Genomic DNA, 20,836 nt, shown 5'->3' on the forward strand with positions numbered 1-20,836 from the left:
ATAGGGACACCTGGGTGGCTCAGTTGGTTAAGCGGCTGCCTTTGGCTTGGGTCATGATCCCAGTGTCCTGGGATCTAGTTCTACATCAGGCTCCTTGCTCGGCGGAAAGCCTGCTTCTCCCTCTGCCGCCTCTCTGCCTGCCTGTGCTGCCTGTCTGCCTGTGCTCACTCTCTCTCTCTGGGAATAAATAAATAAAATCTTAAAACAAAAAACAAAAAAACATCTCAGATATACATTGAAGAATGGTGGGTAATGATTTGACTCTAGACAGTACTCAACTTTAATACTCTACTGTGGTTTGTCTGTTACTGATAAAACAAGAAAACAAAACAACTTAGTTTTTTGAGATAGGGTCAAAGGTAGCATAATAATGAAGTTCAGATTCATTGAAGGGATGTTTATTAAAGAATTACCATGTGTGGGGCGCCTGGGTGGCTCAGTGGGTTAAGGCCTCTGCCTTCGGCTCAGGTCGTGATCCCAGGAGCCCCGAGTCGGGCTCTCTGCTCGGCAGGGAGCCTGCTTCCTCCTCTCTCTCTGCCTGTCTGCCTCCTTGTGATCTCTGTCTGTCAAATAAATAAATAAAATCTTAAAAAAAAAAAAGAAAGAAAGAATTACCATGTGTGGGGCACCTGAGTGGCTCAGTGGGTTAAGCCTCTGCCTTGGCTCAGGTCATGATCTCAGGGTCCTGGGATCAAGTCCCAGCATGAGGCTTTCTGCTCAGCAGGGAGGTTGCTTCCCCCTCTCTCTCTGCCTGCCTGTCTGCCTAGTTGTGATTTCTCTTTGTGTCAAATAAATAAATAAAATCTTAAAAAAACAACAACAACAAAAGAATTACCATGTGTACAAGAAGTTACTAGAAAGGGATGAAGGAAAATATGGTTTGAGAACATTTAAAACGAGAATAAAGCTTGGAAATGAAATGTTAGCATATTACTACGTTGTCTCTGGTCCTCAAAACTTAAGCTATGTTTATGTGAAAGTAAGTATAATGTTAATTATTTGTCAGTGAACTCAGCCTTTTGCAAGAAAAAGAAAAGATTTCTTTATCTTTTAATGAATTGTAATCCACTTATGCTCCCCGTTTGGGTTCAGAATCCTGGAAATGAAGTAAGATTCTAGTAGAAATACCACCTACTATATTCAAATACACATGTATATTCAAAGTAATAAATGACACAACCCTAACAGTACATATGTTTGTAATTTTAATCTAACCAGTACAGGGGTGCCTGGGTGGGCTCGGTGGGTTAAGCCTCTGCCTTGGGCTCAGGTCATGATCTCAGGGTCCTGGGATAGAGCCAGGCATCCCATTAGGCTCTCTGCTCACCGGGGAGCCTACTCCCGCTCCCCTCTGCTTGCCTCTGGGCCTACTCGTGATCTCTGCCTGTCAAATAAAATAAATAAATAAATAAATTTTAAAAGAAATCTGACCAGTACGTTTTTTTAGATTCTTGAGCAAGACAGGTCTTATATTAATAAATTGAAATGACCCATTTAGATCTTGATTTGATGAACATATTTTTGGGTTGCTGAAGAAAACCAGAACATACACAGGTATTCCAGAATATAACTTGAAATTGTGCCAAGCAGAACCTGCCATTGAAGGATAAAGCTTCCCAACTTCCCATGCTCTACTACTACTCAAATTCTTTATTTTATAAAATGTGAAATGGGTTTATATTTGGAAACTCTTGTCCAAGCAATAAATAAATTAGCATGTGAAAGGGAACAGGACTTGGCCAAAACATGGACATTAGCCAGTTTTTCAGTCTGTGAGAAACAGGCAAAAATGAAGCATTACAGAAGGCATGATCTGCTGGTGTAGTACTAACTTTGCAAGTGAGGCTGATTAAATTAGATTTTAGATGCCAGAAGTTGTCTTCAGTAATTTTTTTTTCGTTATTTAGAAACAAACAAGGGGATCCTGGGTGGCTCAGTCAGTCAAATGTCCAACTCCTGATTTTGGCTTAGGTCATGATCTCAGAGTCGTGAGATCAAGCCTTTAAGATTTCTCTCTCCCTCTCCCCTACTCTCATGCCCATACTCTTCTTAAAAAAAATAAAATAAAAAATAAAAACAAAAAAGCTTTTCTGCCTCTTTGACTATATAGGGCACTAACTAGGTCCAGAAAGCATGACTTCGTATTCCTGGAAGGTTTTGCCTGGTTGCATGTTTTTCTCTGCTTCTCAAAAACTGGGGAGATCAAATTCCTTGAAGTTCATCTAATGCTGACTTTTGGAGGTGGAAGTTAAATTTTTAAAAGTAGTAATAGCCTCTGTCCTTAATTCATGATCTAAAAGTACACACCTAAACTAATTAGGGAAATAGTTACTCAAAAAGAAAGAAATAGACATACAGTTTAGTATGTTAGAGTTTTCAGAATGCTACCTAAGATGTCATGGAGGAAGTTAACTCCATGTGACGTGATGTATTCAGAAAAACAGTAAAGATATTGGTGGGCTAGAGTAGATTTTTAGTATTAGATAAAATTAGAATTCTGGAAATTGTCAGTAAGTGAGGATTTCATTTTTATAAATTACTAAATGTTTTTATCACATCAACATGTGAATTTGGCATAAAACTGTACTCTTTTTTTTTTTTTTTTAAGATTTTATTTATTTACTTGAGAGAGAGACAGTGAGAGAGAGCATTAACGAGGAGAAGGTCAGAGAGAGAAGCAGACTCCCCGTGGAGCTGGGAGTCCGATGTGGGACTCGATCCCGGGACTCCAGGATCATGACCTGAGCCGAAGGCAGTCGTCCAACCAACTGAGCCACCCAGGCGTCCCAAAACTGTACTCTTTTTGTCTTTGTTTCTGTTAACGGTCTTTAAAGCAGTGCTGCCTCTTGAATTGTCTTTTTCTTCCTGGAGAATCATGGAGTAGACTTTCTCTTCCCTTTGCTCATTCACAACTGAGATTAGCTGAAGTGTGAATGCATCATGAATTCTAAATACATACTTCAAAAGTCCCTTACCAGGTGCTTGGGTGGCTCAGTCCTTAAGTGTCTGCTTTCTGCTCAGGTCATGATCCCAGGGTCTTCCACTCTCTGTGTTTGTGTTCCCTCTCTCGGCATGTGTCTCTGTCTGTCTCTCTCTCTCTCTGTCAAATAAATAAATAAAATCTTTAAAATTAAAAAAAAAAAGTCCCTTACCTTTCCCTCCTCTACTTCCAACTCTTACATAGTAGCATTACCAGAATATCTCTTCTTTTTCCCTTTTCTTCTTTCCTCTCTAGTTTATGAGATTAAAAAAGCCTCAGTCTTTGCTAATAAGTGTGACAAGTGCTAATAATACAACAGTATGAAGGGAAAGGAAACTTTTAAGTATTAATTTAAATCGTGACTGATGGTTCTACTAACTTCACTTAAAGCTTTGAAATAGCCATAGAAGTTACTTTCTCATTTCTGGACATCCTCATCTACCTCCTTACCCCCCCAAGTAAGCCTCGCTATTAAAGAGAACTAAACTAATTTGATTTCATGGGTTTTGTCTTAGTTTATTATACTGTTCTTTCTTTCTTTCTTTTTTTTAAGATTTTATTTATTTATTTGACAGAGAACGAGGGAGGGAATACAAGCAGGGAGGGTGGGAGAGGGAGCCCGAGACTGAGCAGGGAGCCCGAGGCAGGGCAGGATCCTGGCATCAGGACTAGAGTTCAAGGCAGACCCTTAACAACTGAGCCATCCAGGCACACCATTATACTGTTATTTTCTAATATTACAAATATACAATAATTTCTTTTTGGTGTAACTTTTAGGGGTAGCCTAGGTGGCTAACCATAGTGAAGTGGGAAAGTTCTCTTAAGTTAGGGGTTTGCAGTAAAAAGTAAAAATGAGTTGGCTACTTGATTTGACTAGGTGTCCAACTTTGGCCCAGAAATCTTAATTAATTCTGAGCCCTAAGTAATGCACAGATCTGTGATATTGAAGAGTTACCTGTTTTTTAATTCAGCTAATGTTATATAATCCATGAACTTTAAATGTAGAAAAAAATGAAGATGTCTATTATTGTCTGTCTTAAACCTTAAACTTCCCAAAGTAGAAAGCCACACTGTTGAGAAATAATACTGTAGATCTGGACACATCCCGAAAAATATTTCTAATACTAAATGGAAAAAGCAGGCTATAAAAAAAGCAGCATGAAATATAAGCCCATGTTTATATTACATATATGCTTGTGCATCACTATCCTAAAAAGAAGTTTAAGAGAATTTTCATCAGAATGTGAATAAGTGATATGAGGATGATAGAATGACAGGCAAGAATCTTCATTTAAAGATTGATTTATTTATTTGAGAAAGAGAGCATGCAATTGGGTGAGAGGGGAGAAAGGAGGGAGGGAGAGCGGGCACTCATATCCTCAAAGGACTCCCCACTGAACACAGAGTTTGGTCCCTGAGATCATGACCTGAGCTGAAACCAAGAGTCAGCTGCTTAACAGACTAAGCCACCCAGGTGTCCCCAGGCCGACTTCATTTTCTATTTATATAGGTATATCTTTTAATTTCTCAGTAATGAATATGTATAACTTGTATCTTTTATTACTTTGCTACTTTGTGGGTTTTTTTTTTTTATCATGAATAAGGTGTGTTGGAACAAATCAAACAACACAGGTATATGGAAACCAGAAGATGATTATCTACCCTTCACAACCTGCAACCAATATAAAGTTGCAAATGCTTTACCTCTTTTTTCTTTCTTTCTTCCCTGAATCTAGACCCTTTGAGGGCAGGGACCATGTCTGTTTATTTACTGCTTTCGCTCCAAGCACTCAAAATTTTATTAAATGAATGGCAGCAAAGTTTGGTGTATAACCTGATATAAATTTTTTTAAATGATTATATAGTCCTATTGTGTTTAAGCTTAAAAATCTGAATTGCAAAAACATTTATGAAATTTAGGACATAGGTAATTGATCCTCTTTGGATCTCATAATGCTAAAATCCTGCTTTTGTAATAATCTTTATTATTAACAAGGTATGCCCCTTTATTGGCATGAATAGAACTAACCCTTGTTCTTTGGGATTGCAGTGTTTGTTTATTTATTTATTTATTTGTTAAAAGATTTTATTTATTAACAGAGATACACTGCGAGAGAAGGAACACAAGCAGGGGGAGTGGGAGAGAAAGAAGCAGGCTTCCCGCCAGAGCAGGGAGCCTGATGCTGGGCTTGATCCCAGGAACCTGAGATCATGACTTGAGCCGAAGGCAGATGCTTAATGACTGAGCCACTCAGGCATCCCATAAAGAAAGTTACACCACAGTTTGTGCTTGGGTAGTAGAAAGGAAGGATGAATTGCCCAAGGAATTCAGTATGGCACTTAGGAAATTGTTATATACAAGAATAAAGAATTAATCTGCTACTCTGAGGCTAGTCCTTCTGGAAGCACCTGGGTGGCTCAGTCAGTTAAGCAAGCAGCTAACTTTTGCTTTCAGCTCGGGTAATGGTCTCAGGGTCCTGAGATCAAGCTCTTCAGAAGTCTGCTTGAGATACTCTGCCTCTCCCTTTCCCTTTGCCCCTCCCTTGGCTCCCAGGCCTTCTCTCTCCCTCTCTCTGAAATAAATAAGTAAAATCTTTTTTAAAAAAAGATTTCAAATTTTTATTTTAATGTAGTTAACATAACAGTGTTTTATTAGTTACAAGTGTACAGTATAATAATTCAGCACTTCCATACATCACTCTACTTACAAGTACACTCCTCATTCCCCATAACCTGTTTCACCTATTCTCCTCCAACCCCCCCCCAGTAACCAACAGTTTATTCTAATTGTTTCTTGATTTGTCTCTCTGTCTCTGTTTTTTTTTTAATATTTTATTTATTTATTTGACAGAGAGAGAGATCACAAGTAGGCAGAGAGGCAGGCAGAGAGAGAGGAGGAAGCAGGCTCCCTGCTGAGCAGAGAGCCTGATGCGGGACTCAATCCCAGGACCCTGAGATCATGACCTGAGCCGAAGGCAGAGGCTTAACCCAGTGAGCCACCCAGGCGCCCTCTTCTGCTTATTTTTAATTGGATTATTTGGTTTTGCAGTTTTAAGTTTTTTAAGTTCTTTATAGATTTTGGATACTATCCCTTAATTGGATATGTCTTTTGCAGATATCTTTACCCATTCTGTAGGTTGCCTTTCAGTTTTGTTGATTGTTTCTTTTCACTACGCAGAAGCTTTTTATTTTGATGTTGTCCCAATAATTTATTTTTGCTTTTGTTTCCCTTACGTCAGGAGACATATCTGGAAAGAAGTTGTTATGACCGATGTCAAAGAAGTTACTGCCTGTTTTGTCTCCTAAGATTTTTATGGTTTCAGGTCTCACATTTAGATTTTTAGATTTAGATCGGAGCCCTACATTGGGCTTTTTGCTTGGCAGGAAGCCTACTTCTCCCTCTCCACTGCCCCTCCCCCTGCTCATGCTCTCTGTCTCTCAAATGAATAAATAAAATCTTTAAAAAAAAAAGTTTTCCATATTAAAAAAAATTCTTTTTATAATAAAAATTTTAACAATTTCACAATTTTTTGTGTAATCTTGAGTTTTATAATAAATTATTAATGGGAGAGTCTTTTAAGATTATTTATTTGAGAGAAGGAAAGAGAGCACACGTTCAGAGCAAGTGAGAAAGAACCTGAATAGGGGGGAGGCAAAGGGAGGAAGAAGCAAGGCTCCCCAATGAGCAGGGAGCCCGGTGTGGCGCTCTATCCTAGGACCCTGGGATCTTGACCGGGGTTGAAGGCAGACGCTTAATCAACTGAGCCACCCAGGTGCCCCAAAGGTTGAGATCTTTTTATTGGAATTAGTTTGATTATGCTTATAGTTTGCAAATCAGACTTTAAAAGTAAGTAGAAGTTTCTCTTTTCCTTATTTTAAAAATTCTTATTCTCAATTTAAAATGCATATTAATATATATCAGTATTATCTATTCTGTAAGTCTACAAGTAGATTACTTACCTTTGAAAGAAATTGCACTGGTACAGGGAGAAGAGAGAAATAAAATACTAACATTAACCCTCAACAGAGAAACCAGAACCTGAATTGAAAATTTCTACACATATCGGGAACCATATTTCTTTCTCCTATCCACTTACTTATAATTACGCTTATTCGGTTGAATAGATGCCAGAAATCATTGTCTTACAAGAATTAAAGTGTATTACAGATTCAGATTATTGAGTATGACATTGGCCGAGATTGACAAAAGAGGATTTAATAAGTAAATATGTGTATATTTACACACACATATATATACACACATGTGCATATATGTATAGTCACTACCTTTAAGCTTGCATATTAGTTTGTTCATTTGAAGATAGGATCAATTTCATCAGTTCTCTGTAGTACTTATAAAACTTTAAATCCTCTAATTTTTCAATTTTTTTTTCAAGATTTTATTTATTTATTTGACAGAGAGATCACAAGAAGGCAGAGAGGCAGACAAAGTGAGGGGGAAAGCAGGCTCCCTGCTGAGTAGAGAGCCCGACTCGGGGCTTGATCCCAGGACCCTGAGACCATGACCTGAGCTGAAGGCAGGGGCTTAAACCACTTTAAAATATTTTATTTATTTTTATTTTGAGAGAGAAGGAAAGCGAACAGGAGGAGGGGCAGAGGGAGAGGGAGAGAATCTCCTGCAAACTCCACACTGAGTGTAGAACCTGATGCGGAGCTTGATCTCTCTCGACTCCGAGATCATGACCTGAGCCAAAATCACGGGTACAACACCCGGCTGACTGAGCCACCCAGGCACCCCAGTCCTCTTTTTTTTTTTTTTTTTTTTTAAGATTTTATTTATTTATTCAACAGACAGAAATCACAGGTAGGCAGAGAGGCAGGCAGAGAGAGAGAGACGGGAGGAAGCAGGCTCCCCATGGAGCAGAGAGCCCAATGTGGGGCTCAATCCCAGGACCCTGGGATCATGACCTGAGCTGAAGGCAGAGGCTTTAACCCACTGAGCCACCCAAGCACCGCCCCCCAGTCCTCTTTCTTAAAACAACTACAAGAAATTAGGATTGACATTTTAAAAATCTGGGTTGTTAGAGCAGCATCATAGAGTGTTGTAGAGCATTAAAGAACGTCAAGATAAATTTATTGGAAGTCTGCGTTATGTAGGCCCAGTCAAGCAGAAATAAGCAAAAGTTGGTTTTCATTTACTGTTAGTCTTGGGCATTCTGTAGTTTCTCGTGGAATTTATTTTTTTAGTTTTCATTTTTTTAAGTAGGCTCCATGCCCAGTATGGAGCCAACATGGAACTTGAGCTCACGATCCTCAGATCAAGACCTGAGTTGAGAATGAAGAGTTGATATTTAGGGACCCCTTGGTGGCTCAGTCAGTTAAGTGTTGCCTCTTGATTTTTGACTTAGATCATGATGTCAGGGTCGTTAGATTGAGCCCATGTATTGTCAGAGAGGAATCTGCTGGAGATTCTCTGATCCTCTGCCCCTTCCCCTCACTACGCACCTCTCTCCTACTCTCCTCCCTCTTTAAAATAAATAAATCTTAAAAAAAAAAAAAAATGAGCCATGTGTTTAACCATCTGAGCCACCCAGGTGCCCCTGTTAGGCAGTTTGTAGTTGAAGTTGCAAATAGCCAAAATTTCCCCATGTTTGTCATTCATTGAATAGCTTGCCTGGCCTTATTGATGGTATAGCAAAAGTAGCTCTGTTACCATAATAGTAATATATTGGTATAAAAAGTGATATATATTGATTGCCAGGAAGCCTTGTAGGAAAACAAACCCATTTCATGAAATAAGCCAGGAATATTTACGATGCATGTCATTTGATGGTGGCACTAAATTCCATTCTCTGGAAGCCTTTCTCAGTACTGGGTCTTTATGTTCACATGTCTCTCTGTTATTGATAAATCTGTATTTCTGCCTTTCCAAAAAATTTTAGTCTTGAGGTTTCGCTCAACTGAGCAATAGGTAGTTGACTAGTATTTAAGGAAGATCATTCATAACACAGAAAAGTGTTATGCTTGAACAATCTGTACATAAGGCAGTGGGCAAGAGAGGTGGCTGAAGGGCTGGAAATTAAGGGTATTGGTTGTTTATGTTTGAGAAGACCTTGTCCCTGACTTCTGACACACCCTTCAGTCTTACATTAGGTGGTGAAAGGCCCTTAGTTCAAACACCCTTAATTTCATCACATACCCTTTGACACATGATACATTACTTGAAATAGCAGCCCTTTTCTAGATGACAGAAGTAATAGAGTTAGTTACAGATGCTAGGTTTCATGTGTTTCATGGTGCTCTGGGTCCTGACAGGTATATATTGTGAGCTTTCTGTTGGGAAAAGCTTTGAACAGATTGGTGGTTTGGGTAGAAAATACTCTCCAAGGATACATATAGTATTTGGGACAACCAGAAAAATGTGAGGAGGGGGTGCCTGGGTGGTACATTCAGTTGACTCTTGGTTTCTTGGTACATTCAGTCTGACTCTTGGTTGAGTGGTGAACTCAGAGTCATGAGATCAAAACAACCTCTACCATCTCAACACAAAATGTGCTTAAGACTCTGTCTTTGCCTCTCCTGCTAGCCTCCCCGCCCCCGCCACCGAACACACGTGCACACGTGTTCTCTCTCTCCCTCTCTCAAATAAATCATTAAAAAAAAATGTGAGGAGGATGACAGGGAATATCTAATAAGTCAAAGAACTCTTAAAGGAAAGGAAATTATTATTTTGTTTTATAATAGAATTACTACAATTGTTTTCTTTTCAACTGGCTAAATAAAAAGAACAAAGATTTGACATCCTTATTCAAAGTTATTTTAATAAGTGAGAGGACTTAAAATGAAAGATAATCCATTATGCATCATCTCCTACCATCCTTTCCTATGTACATATGCATCAGCTTTTTTGTGTAATTAAATACGTTCAGGTTATACATCATTATTTACTAAAGCACTTTAAAATACGGCCTAGCAGAGAGATTCTGATTTAGTTGAATGCACCAAGATGAGATACAATCTGAATAAACCAAAAACGAATAGATATCAATTTAGTTACTTTTGCAATCAAGTAGAGTTAGTTATTTGAAACAACAGCCATTCTCAGAGTGTTTACGGGCTCCTCAAGGACAGCAAGATTCAAGGTTGGAATCCTTAGATTACACATTGTAACTAATCATTAAGAGATGATAGTTTATTGAGTTTTGGTGTAGTATCAAGGTAAAATATCCACGGTTATCTGAAAAGACTATTAAAATACTCCCTTGTACAACTATGTATCTGCTTAAGGTTGCTTTAGACCAAAAACTTTGAGATCTGTTATATTTAAAAAAGGAATCTATTTTATATCTATGGGTAGGATAGGCTAACCATGTAAATAATAAAAAATCTGGAAAGTAATTAAAACATTGCTATTTTTAGAGATTATAAATATGAGCTAAGTGAAAGTAAGATCTACAGTTACTTTTCCTGTATTATGAAGGACAAACCCAAAATCTTTCTTTAAGATAAACAATTAGCAAAATGTTAATTTTTCTTCAAGAGTAGTGTATTTAACTCTTTGTAATGCTGGTCAGATTGGCCTTCAGTGGTAAGGGAGATACAATCAGTTGGAAGTTTGCAGAGCCAGGTTTGTATTTTTCTAGGTTTTTTATATTGAGTTTGGTCAAAACCATTCATTTCAAACTGTTGAGTATTTGGCTACCTAACAATAGTATTCTTATATTTCTCCTTTTACCAGCACTTGCTTTATTTATTTATTTGCTTACTGTTCTGTTCACAGTCTTTTTTCTTTCTTTCTCTTCTGTTTCAAGTAGGAAAGAAGGTTAAAAAAAAGATGAGATTTCCTAAACCTTGAATCTTGGGATTTACCTTGAGGCAGGTAGTTCTATAAACCATGAAACTGGACTAGAGCTGGTTGTAAAGAGTAGTAGCTTAACCACATTAACAGCAACAGCTTCAGTAAATAAGCCTTCTGGATTTTCTATGTGAATGTTTCCTTGTGAATTTGAAACCTAAAACTAGTCTACACTTAGTAACAAATTCTTTTAAGATTATTGATTTTAGATACTTTCTGCCTCTTTTAAGTTCACAAACTGGCCATTGTCATTTTAGGAAATCACAATGGCTTTGTTTTAAATGTCGATGGAGAAAGTGTAGGGAACATAATGAGTAGTACTATTTCCAAGGGCTTTTGTAACTCAACTCTTCTGGAGTGGGGTCAGAACATGGTGGGTATGGGGCACAATTTCAGCTTTCCAGATTAGTTTACTTGCACAATTCCTGAGAGTCATGGGACTCTCAGAAGTGATCCAAAAAAAAAAAAAAAAAAAAAATCAGAAGGTGATAGAGGAGAAATTGGGTGATTCTTGCACCGTGGTCATCGCCAGGATGTTTCCCATTGTCCTTTACAAGGAAAACTGACAATGAACTTTCTCATCACCAAATCACTTTTTTTTTAATCTCTCCATCATTGTCAGGGAACTGCAAGAGAGTCATCAAATAATAGCTAAGCTAACAGGAAGGCTACTGTGCACACTGGAAGGATTAAAATCTTAAACTTTAATCCCTTTTAGCCTCTGGACTTGAGTACTTCTCAACAGGGCTCTGAATACTAATGTGGGGGAGCTTGCTTTCATAATTTTCTTGTATGAACCCTTTTGTTAGTAGCTGAGATGTGGTCTGTTAAAGGAAATAATATATTTAGGTAATGATATTACACAGTTTTTTAAACCATGTGCCATCAGAATTTTTTAAGTTAATGAGAGCCACATTGTGTTGAATCCGTATCTGTTTTTTTGAAGTGTTGTTTTCAAAATTTTGTATTCTCTTATACTTCTGGCTTCCTTCTGAATCTTTTTAAAGCTTTTCAAGTTTTAAATCTAATTTTGACACTATGGAGTAAGATATTACTAACTTGATGAGGCAAGTCTTAGTGACTAAAAATTGTAACTGCTTTAACCAACCGGGACAAATCATAGCTGGCAGCTAAGCTCAAAGTTTCATCACGTCCAGCACGTATTAGCTGTTCGAGTTAGAGCTTGATGCATTAAATAGTTCCGCCGTCTGTGTGGGTATCTCTCTATGTGTGTAAACAATCTGGGGCAGTGTTCTTTGAAAAATCTCAAGTGCTTTTCTCTTTTTTCATACTAAGATGAAGGAAAAACTCATAAAATTAATGCCTAGAGCAGTTCTGTTTAACATAATTTTAGAATCGAGACTGTTTCTTTTAGAACGAAGTAGTTACATAGCTTCCTGTATTCATTCCAATAGGAATTTTAGGAAGCTTCAACTTGTAAATAATTTAATCCCTCCTGAACCATAGGTAGGTGAAATACCCTAGGACAGATACCTTAAGTCTTTAAACTGGGTTATATTTTTAAGGGAATTATTCTTCAGATTTTCAGATTCAAAATACTCTGAACTAAAAATCATCTCTCCTGAAAATGGATGTCTGCAGTCTTTTCCTTCCTTTTTCAGTTTGTTTTCTTCAAAAGCCCTTAACCCCATTATGAAAGAAAGGTGTATCTCTCGCTTATCCTAATTCTGATTATGGTTCATTGCCCCCATACTATCAAAATCTCTTGGGCTCCCCAAACAAGAGAAAATTGCAGAATGCATTGTTCTGTCCATGACAGAAATCCAAAGAGGGGTTAGGTCAGAAATATTGGGGGAGGCAGGACTTTATTCCTTCAGGACAACAAACTCCTTTTTTTTCTGTATTCTAAGTTAGAGTTAGATGTTAAAAGTGAGATGGTTACCACAGGGATGGTGTAAATACATTTATTTCAGACTTTGACAGAAATCTGGCCAATTAGACTAGATGGTATTTTCTATAAATTGGGCTAAAATTTTAGCACCAAAGTTGTGACAGATATGTTTAAAGCACATAGAATACAACATATAATATGCCAGAAGTTCTATTATATGTAACTATTAAGCTTAATAACAAATTTTAGATGTAAAGTTAATATATAAGACAGATTTTTTTCCCTTTTTTTTGTCTACAAAATCCTGCACGTGGAAGTTACAGCAGCTTTATTCATAATTGCCACAACTCGGCAGCAACCAAGATTCCTTCAGAGAGTGAAAAGATAAACTGTGCTACATGTAGACAATGGAATATTATTATATAGCACCAAATAGAAATATGCTATGAAGCCATGAAAAGACCTAAAGGGAACTTAAATGCATATTACTAAGTGAAAGAAGCCAGTTTGAAAAGGTTGCATACTGTATGATTCCAACTCTGTGGCATTCTGGGAAAGGCAAAGCTATAGAGATGGTAAAAAGATCAGTGGTTGCCAGGGATTAAAGAGGAGGAAGGGATGAATATTGGGAGCACAAAGGATTTTTAGAGCCATGAAACTACTTATTAAATACTGTAATGGTGGATACATATCATTATAAACTGTCCAGATGTAGATTGTATAACCTTAAGAGTCAACCTTAAGGCAAACTATGGAGTCTCGGGTAATGATATGTCATAATTAATGTACATACTGAGTAAAACAAGACTAGAGTTCCAAGGAAAAGAATATTATTTTAGGATGGTGACACTGTTTTCACATAGAGAACAAGTTTGAGATCCTCAGATAGGCCAAGTGCCTGAAATCAGGATAAGCCTGCAGTTCTGGCTGTGCAAAGAGTGTTCTTTGACAATGGAGAATTATGCTTCAGGAGCTTAAGACCTATCTGCAACTCAGTGAGGTTGCGACTATCTCAGAAATGTCTCCACACACTGTTTGGACTTCTATAAAGGAAATGGATGGTATGTTCTGTTTCTCCAGGCACTTCACCTTTTCATCAGCCATGTTTGTCTGTTCCACCAATGAGCAAGAATAGGTTGAAAATTATGTTATGACACAATTTCATCCATCCTGACAAGTTAATGAAGGGGAACTTCTGATAGGAACAAATTTATAATTGTTGTGGTGGCTTCCAGTCTATATCTGATCACATCAGTCTTGGCTAGTACTTCCTCTTGGGAAGTTCCAGTACCGGGAGGATATGGAGGAGATGCCCTTGCCTAACATTCTTGAGCATCTTTTCTCAGACAGTTCTGAAGGAGCACTACCAAGTATGGCCCAAGGGATCAGTGCTGGTCTATTGTGTATTTCCAGTCCATGATGAGATAAGTACAAACATTAATGTTAGTGCTAAGCATTTAGAAACTTCTATAGCAATTTTTTTTCAATTTTGTATATGTTTGTATGTGATAGTATCAATATATACTCTTTAAAAAGACTCTGATGTAGAGATACAGATATATACACATAAATAGTTTTACATGAATAACACTGTGTATGTCTAAGGTGTATTTTGAAAATGGTGTTCAGCATCCATTAAACATCCTCTTCTCGTGTACATTATTGTGTTGCAGAGGCTTTAAAGCTAAGCTTCATTTCTCAGGCTTCCTTGTAACTATATTCCTGAATTTGATTTAAATTCTGCCAGTCACATGTATTCATGTGACATTTGTAAGGCAGAATGAGAACAAAGGTCTTGCTGTCTACTCACTAGCTTTGAGGTTTTGAGAAGCAGGGCATATGGGATCCATCTTGAAGATGTTACCAGAGGAGGCACATATGGTTCTGGAGCTAACTGCAGAAATTAACAGCCTTTGATTTCAACTTCCTGATTTTGATGATTACTTGATTTTAGCAGCTTTTTTATATTGCTGGCTTCCTAGTTGTGCCAGTAGTGATACGATTATGGAGTCCCATGGCTTTTTGGTTATAGGAGGAGGAGCCTCCTCCTGGGCCTGGATAGTGCCTTGGAAAGCTTCATGGATCCAAGGGAACAAATGTTGAGAGTCTAGGGCCTGTCAAGTATAAGAGCTCTGGTAAATCCTATTCTTTTTTGAGTTGGGATCCTAAAGAGCTGTGCCATAGGAATAAGGGTACATTGGAGGTAAAACAGTCCTCAAATGACTGCAGCCTGCAGCCTACACGTCATCTGTATGAACAAAACATATTGGTCCTTGAAATATTCTTGAAGAGATTCTAGGTTTATATAGCCCTAGGTAAATGAAAATCACTCTGGAGGGAGATACTATCCTAAACTTCAAATTTTCAGTACAGATGGAACTATACTAAGGATGGAAAACGCAGAAGAGAAAGAGAATAGATACCATGGGAAGGTTCAACCCACATCTAATTGGGGTCTCAGGGGAGAGGTATAAAAGGGAAGGAGGAAGAAGGAATATTTGAAGACATAATGGCTGAGAGTTTTTCAAAATTGATGAGAATTGTTTTGTCAAGTTTGATTATCTTGTAATCTGTATTTCCTGATAATCTGTATTTTCTCAAAAATTTTTTAAGGTTTTCCTCTTTATCTTATTGGGTTTCCTCAAACTGTAGGTTCATATTATTAATCAAATCTGGAGTAGCCATAGCCATTAACCCCTGAAAATTGCCTCTGTCCCATTCTTTCCATTCTCTTCCCAAGTCCGTTTAGATGTATGCCAGATGCTCCCATTCTCAACTCCTGTGTTTGTAAATCTTTCTCTCTCAGCTCCAGAATAAAGCTCTCCCCTGAATTCTGTTTTCTTCAAACCTATCCTTTAGATTTATGTTCTCTCTTCTCTAGCTATATTCAGTCTGCTGGTTAACCTATTATTTCGTTGAGTATACTTTTTATTTCTGGAAGTTCTGTTTCAGGTCAGCTGGTCTTTTAATACTATTTAACGTGTTGTTTTTTATTTAGTGGTCTTAATTTTTTATCTCATGCTTTTAATAATTTTAAATATTCACATGCAATGTTTGTAGTGCTTGTGTCTAATCCAGCAATATTGAATTGGCTTTACTTCACTCATGGTTAATTGATTCTTGATGTGTTTTGAAATTTTAGATTGTCGGGGCACCTGAGTGACTCAGTCAGTTGAGCATCTGACTCTTGATCCTGAGCTCTGGTCTTGATCTCTGGGTTGTGAGTTCAGGCCCTGGCCTGGGCTCCATGCTGGGCATGGAGCCTACTTTAAATGAATGAATGAATGAATGAATGAGAATTTATAGTTTGTCAGCTTATGTTTGACAGGGCTTTATCTGTGGGAACTCTTTGCTAGCAAAGTCAAGCGTAGTATATATCTAAATGAACAACAGAGGTTTCCCACAGACATTGCCCTGCCAAGCATAAGCTCACCGAGACCTGTAATTGTGAATTCTCAGAAGAGTATCTCCTCTTCCTAGTTTCCTTTTCTTTCTTTTAATCACCAGATAGCCAAGAGAATTTGCCTGCCATCACCTTTTGCTTCTGTATTATCTCCATATGCTACTGAACAGATTTTATTCTCCTTGTCACTGTCTTTGAACTATTTTTTTGATCACTTTTGTTGAGGTATTATTTTTTTAAGATTTTTATTTATTTATTTGAGAGAGTGAGAGTGAGAGAGCACATGCAGGGGGAGTGGCAGAGGGACAGGGAGAAACAGGCTTCTGCTGAGCAAGAAGCCTGAAGAATGGGGCTTGATCCCAGGACCCTGGGATCATGACCTGAGCTGAATGAAGGCAGACTCTTAACCCTCTGAGCCACCCAGATGCCCCTGAGGTATTATTTACATACACTAAATACAATTTAATGTGTAACTTCTGCCACAATCATAACAGAACATTTCCATGGGCCAGAGAAATTCTCTCAGGCCCCTTTGCAGTCAGCCTCATCTCTCCAATCCCTCATCTGTTTTCTATTACTGGAGTTTGGCCTTTTCCCTTCCTTTCTTTCTTTCTTTCTTTCTTTCAAGATTATTTATTTATTTATTTATTTGACAGAGAGATCACAAGAAGCAGAGAGCCCAATGCAGGGCTCAATCCCAGAACCCTGAGATCATGACCTGAGCCGAAGGCAGAGGCTTAACCCACTGAGCCACGCAGGCGCCCTGGAGTTTGACCTTTTCTAGAGCATGATATAAATGTAACCATACAGAATATAGTCTTAGGTCTAGTCTTTTTTCACTTAACTTAATGCTTTTATGATTCCTCCATATTTACATGCATCAATAGTTTGTTTAAGTCTGTTGTTCCAATATATGGATATACCATGATTTGTTTTTCCATTCACTGTTGAAGGACATTTGGGTTGTTTCCAGTTTGGGGCTGTTACAAATAAAGCTATTAGGGAATTCTCACATAAGTCTTTGTGAAGATGTATGTTTTCATTTACCAAGTGATATAATGGCTAAATCATATGTTTATATCTTTAACTTCTTAAGACACTTCCAAAATGTTTTTCAACCTGGCTCTACTGTTTTGCTTTACCACCAACAACAGCATTCTGTTTGCTCCATATCCTCACCAACTCTTGGTATTATCGGTCTAAATTTTAGTCATTCTAATAGATAGGTATTAGTATCTCTTGATTACAATTTGCGTTTTACAAATGGCTAACAATTTTGAGCATTTTTTCATGTACTTCTTTGTCATCTGTGTATCTTCTTTGATAAATTATCTCTCCATTTCTGTTGTCCATTTTTAATTGAGTTGTCTTTACTACTGAGTCATTAAAGATCTTTTTATGTTTTGGACCTGTCTTTTGTTGGTTACTTTTTGTATTTATTTTCTCCCAACCTGTAGCTTAAAAGCAGTTTATACACTTTTTAGTAAATGTGCTGTTGCGTGCCTTTAGAAATATTTGCTCAATTTAAATATTGAGTCTCTCAAACCATGAGAATGGATTACCTTTTGTTTTTTTAATTAGTGATATCTTGTAGTTTTCATTGTATATATCTTACACATTATATATCCCTGTTCAATAGTTTTTTGATGTTTTTCTAAATGGTATTACTTAAAATTGCAAATTCTGATACTGGTTTATATATAAAGACAGATAATACCTGTTTATTACTGTTATATCCTGAAACCTAGTTAAATTCATTTTTAGTTCAGGAACGTTTTTAAAATATTCTTTAGCATTGCCTACATAGATGATTATATTATCTGTGACTAAAGACAACTTTTTCCTTCCTAGTCTTTTTACCTTTTATTTCTTTTTCTTATCTGCATACACTAGAGGCTAGAACCTCTAGTATAATGTCGCGTAGAAGTGTTGAAACCTATACTGTTGCTTTTAGGGAAACTTCCCTTATGAGCTATTTTTTTTTCCTACCCCTGCAACATTCATTATCTTAAATCATATTTGAAGTGTTCAAATGGGTTGGAAGAAACAATGTTTAGCAGTTGACTACTATACTACTACTATATTTTAAGCTAGGATATTTATTGCTGTAATAAATCTGAGTGGTGATCATTTGAAATGGACATGCTAACATAGTATTGCAGGATGAGTTGTAAGGTAGAAGTTAGCTTCAAATAAATAAAAGGAGAGCTTCATGAGAAAACAGGCAAGACTACCATCACACACTCACTCTATCATCTTGTTCACACTTTTAACAGGAAGTTATATTTTATAGCCATGCTGTACATTAGTACTAGACGACTTCAAGAAAAAGGGAGTTTTTGATTTGAAGTACCATCTTTATTTTTTTTTAAGATTTTTTATTTGTTTATTTGACAGACAAAGATCATAAGCAGGCAGAGAGGCAGGCAGAGAGAGAGAGAGGAGGAAGCAGGCTCCCTGCAGAACAGAGAGCCCAATGCGGGGCTCGATCCCAGGACCCTGGGATCATTACTTGAGCCGAAGGCAGAGGCTTTAACCCACTGAGCCACCCAGGCGCCCCTGAAGTACCATCTTTTGACAGCATAGTTCATTTTGTGAGTTTATATTGACTAGCTGGTGTTTAGGGTCTTTTCTTATATAATGGGGAAAAAAATACCTTGAATCAAAACAATTAGATAAAAGGAAACTTTTCTGAGAGAATTTTCTAGCCCACGGAATGATCTGTTTTGTAAATTGCTACATATCTAGTGACTCGGGTACCTACTTCCTAATATTTTGCCAGCAAATAAATAAGAGAAAGTAAAGGTAGGATTGAAGAATAAATTTTGGGAAAGGGGGAAAACTTACAAAGACTTTTTTCAAGGCTGAAACTTGCATATGGCATGTGTTATGTGAATTTTGCAAGCGGATAAGTCAAATGACACAGTTAGTTATGGTAATTTGAGGAGTTCTACTAACTGCTGAAACAAGTAGGTTTATTTGAAATACAAAGACTGTATTGAACAGGATATATTTCAGTTATGGCTCCTTAAATGGTATGGAGCTATTTTCCTTTATGCTATTCTTGGCAATACCATATCTCTGAGACTCTTTTCCTTTCTTTATTTTTTCTTTTCTAAAGATTTTACTTATTTATTGGAGAGAGTGAGTGAGAGAGAGCACAAGAGGGGGGAGGTCAGAGAGAGAAGCAGCCTCCCAGCTGAGCAGGGAGGCTGATGCAGGATTCTGTCCTGGGACTCCGGGATCATGACCTGAGCCTAAGGCAATTACCCAACCAACTGAGCCACCCAGGTGCCCCATCTGACTTTTTTTTCTTTCTTTTTTTTTTTTTTTTTAAATTAAGATTTTATGTATTTATGTATTTTGGCAGAGAGGGAACACAAGCAGGAGTCTGTGTGAGAGGGAGAAGCAGGCTTCCTGCTGAGCAGGGAGCCCGATGCAGGGTTCCATCCGAGGACCCTGGGATCATGACCTTAACTAAAGGCAGATGCTTAACAACTAAGCCACCCAGGGACCCCTAAGACTTTTTTTCTGATAATGTCCTTAGAAGATCATTTCTATTGCTAAAGTAATATTGGGAAACAATTCCAGTTACTTGAGAGCTGGTTATAAAGGGTAGAAGTGCTTTTACTGGTGGAAGTGTTTTATTACTGACATGGTATTTTAATTTTATGTCCTTCAGATACTTGGATTTGAACTGCATTTTGGAATTCATCTACACTTAAAATGCCACCAGCAGTTGGAGGTCCAGTTGGATACACTCCCCCAGATGGAGGCTGGGGGTGGGCAGTAGTAGTTGGAGCTTTCATTTCCATCGGCTTCTCTTATGCATTTCCCAAATCCATTACTGTGTTCTTCAAAGAAATTGAAGGCATATTCAATGCCACCACAAGTGAAGTATCATGGATATCCTCAATCATGTTGGCTGTCATGTATGGTGGAGGTAAGTACCTGTGAGGACCTGTGATTTGGTTCAACTCAGTATCATTTAAAAGCTCTCAGAAAAATAATGTGCAGAGCTGATTTTTCTTAATGCTCTCTGCCAGATTCTTAAGATGTAAACACAAATAAAGATTTTTCTTTTTCTTTTTTTAAATATTTTATTCAATTTTTTGTCAGAGAGCTCACAAGCAAGGGGAATGGCAGGCAGAGGGAGAAGAAGGCTCCCCACTGAGCAAGGAGTCTGATGCAGGACTTGATACCAGGATCGTGGGATCATGACCTGAGCTGAATGCAGATGCTTAACTGAGCTACCCGGGCATCCCACAGATAAAGATTTTTCTTAAATTGATGTTGGGAGAATTAAAGTAAATCAGGCTCACCTTAATAGCATAGTTCAAAGGTAAAATCTTTTCATGGTGTTAGATTTAAAGAACTGAATAAAATCTTCCCATTCTTCCTTGTGATGTTATTCATCCTAAAAGCATTTCAGCTGAACCTTAAACTTCAGTTTCATCATATTTTTCCCTTCTGTTTTCCTTGACATGTTATAAAAGAAATGTGAAGAGTAAGTTGCATAACTAACATCACTTAAAATACTCTGTTTCCCCTTGGAACATCAAATTACAATGTAAAATGTAAAACTCAAAACCTTCCATAGTGCTTAAAATATAGTTGCTTAGTGAGATTCTAAAGCCAAGTATATTTACTGAGATTGACAGTGTCTCATGTTGCTTAGTTAGCCATACTTTCACCTCTGTTAATACTACTTTTTGGTGGCAGTTTAGTATCTCAAATTATTTTCACATGTAGCTCCTTAATAGCCAATACGAAGATTCTGTATGT

At 37.6% G+C, this 20,836-nt stretch overlaps 1 protein-coding gene across 3 annotated transcripts in view; it reads left to right on the forward strand.

Moving 5' to 3' along the window:
- Nucleotides 1-20,836, forward strand: part of LOC101694577 (monocarboxylate transporter 1) — a 54,630-nt gene that overhangs the window by 19,043 nt on the left and 14,751 nt on the right. For all 3 annotated transcript variants that reach the window (XM_045081889.1, XM_013044438.2, XM_045081888.1), the window contains one exon: nt 19,734-19,994. In XM_045081889.1, the coding sequence (XP_044937824.1) occupies nt 19,778-19,994 (217 nt within the window). In that variant the 5' untranslated portion in view covers nt 19,734-19,777. The remainder of the gene's footprint in view (nt 1-19,733; nt 19,995-20,836) is intronic.

The sequence above is a fragment of the Mustela putorius genome, unplaced genomic scaffold, assembly GCF_011764305.1.
Source record: "Mustela putorius furo isolate JIRA1106 unplaced genomic scaffold, ASM1176430v1.1 tig00000585_pilon_pilon_pilon, whole genome shotgun sequence".
In the NCBI taxonomy this organism is placed as follows: domain Eukaryota; kingdom Metazoa; phylum Chordata; class Mammalia; order Carnivora; family Mustelidae; genus Mustela; species Mustela putorius.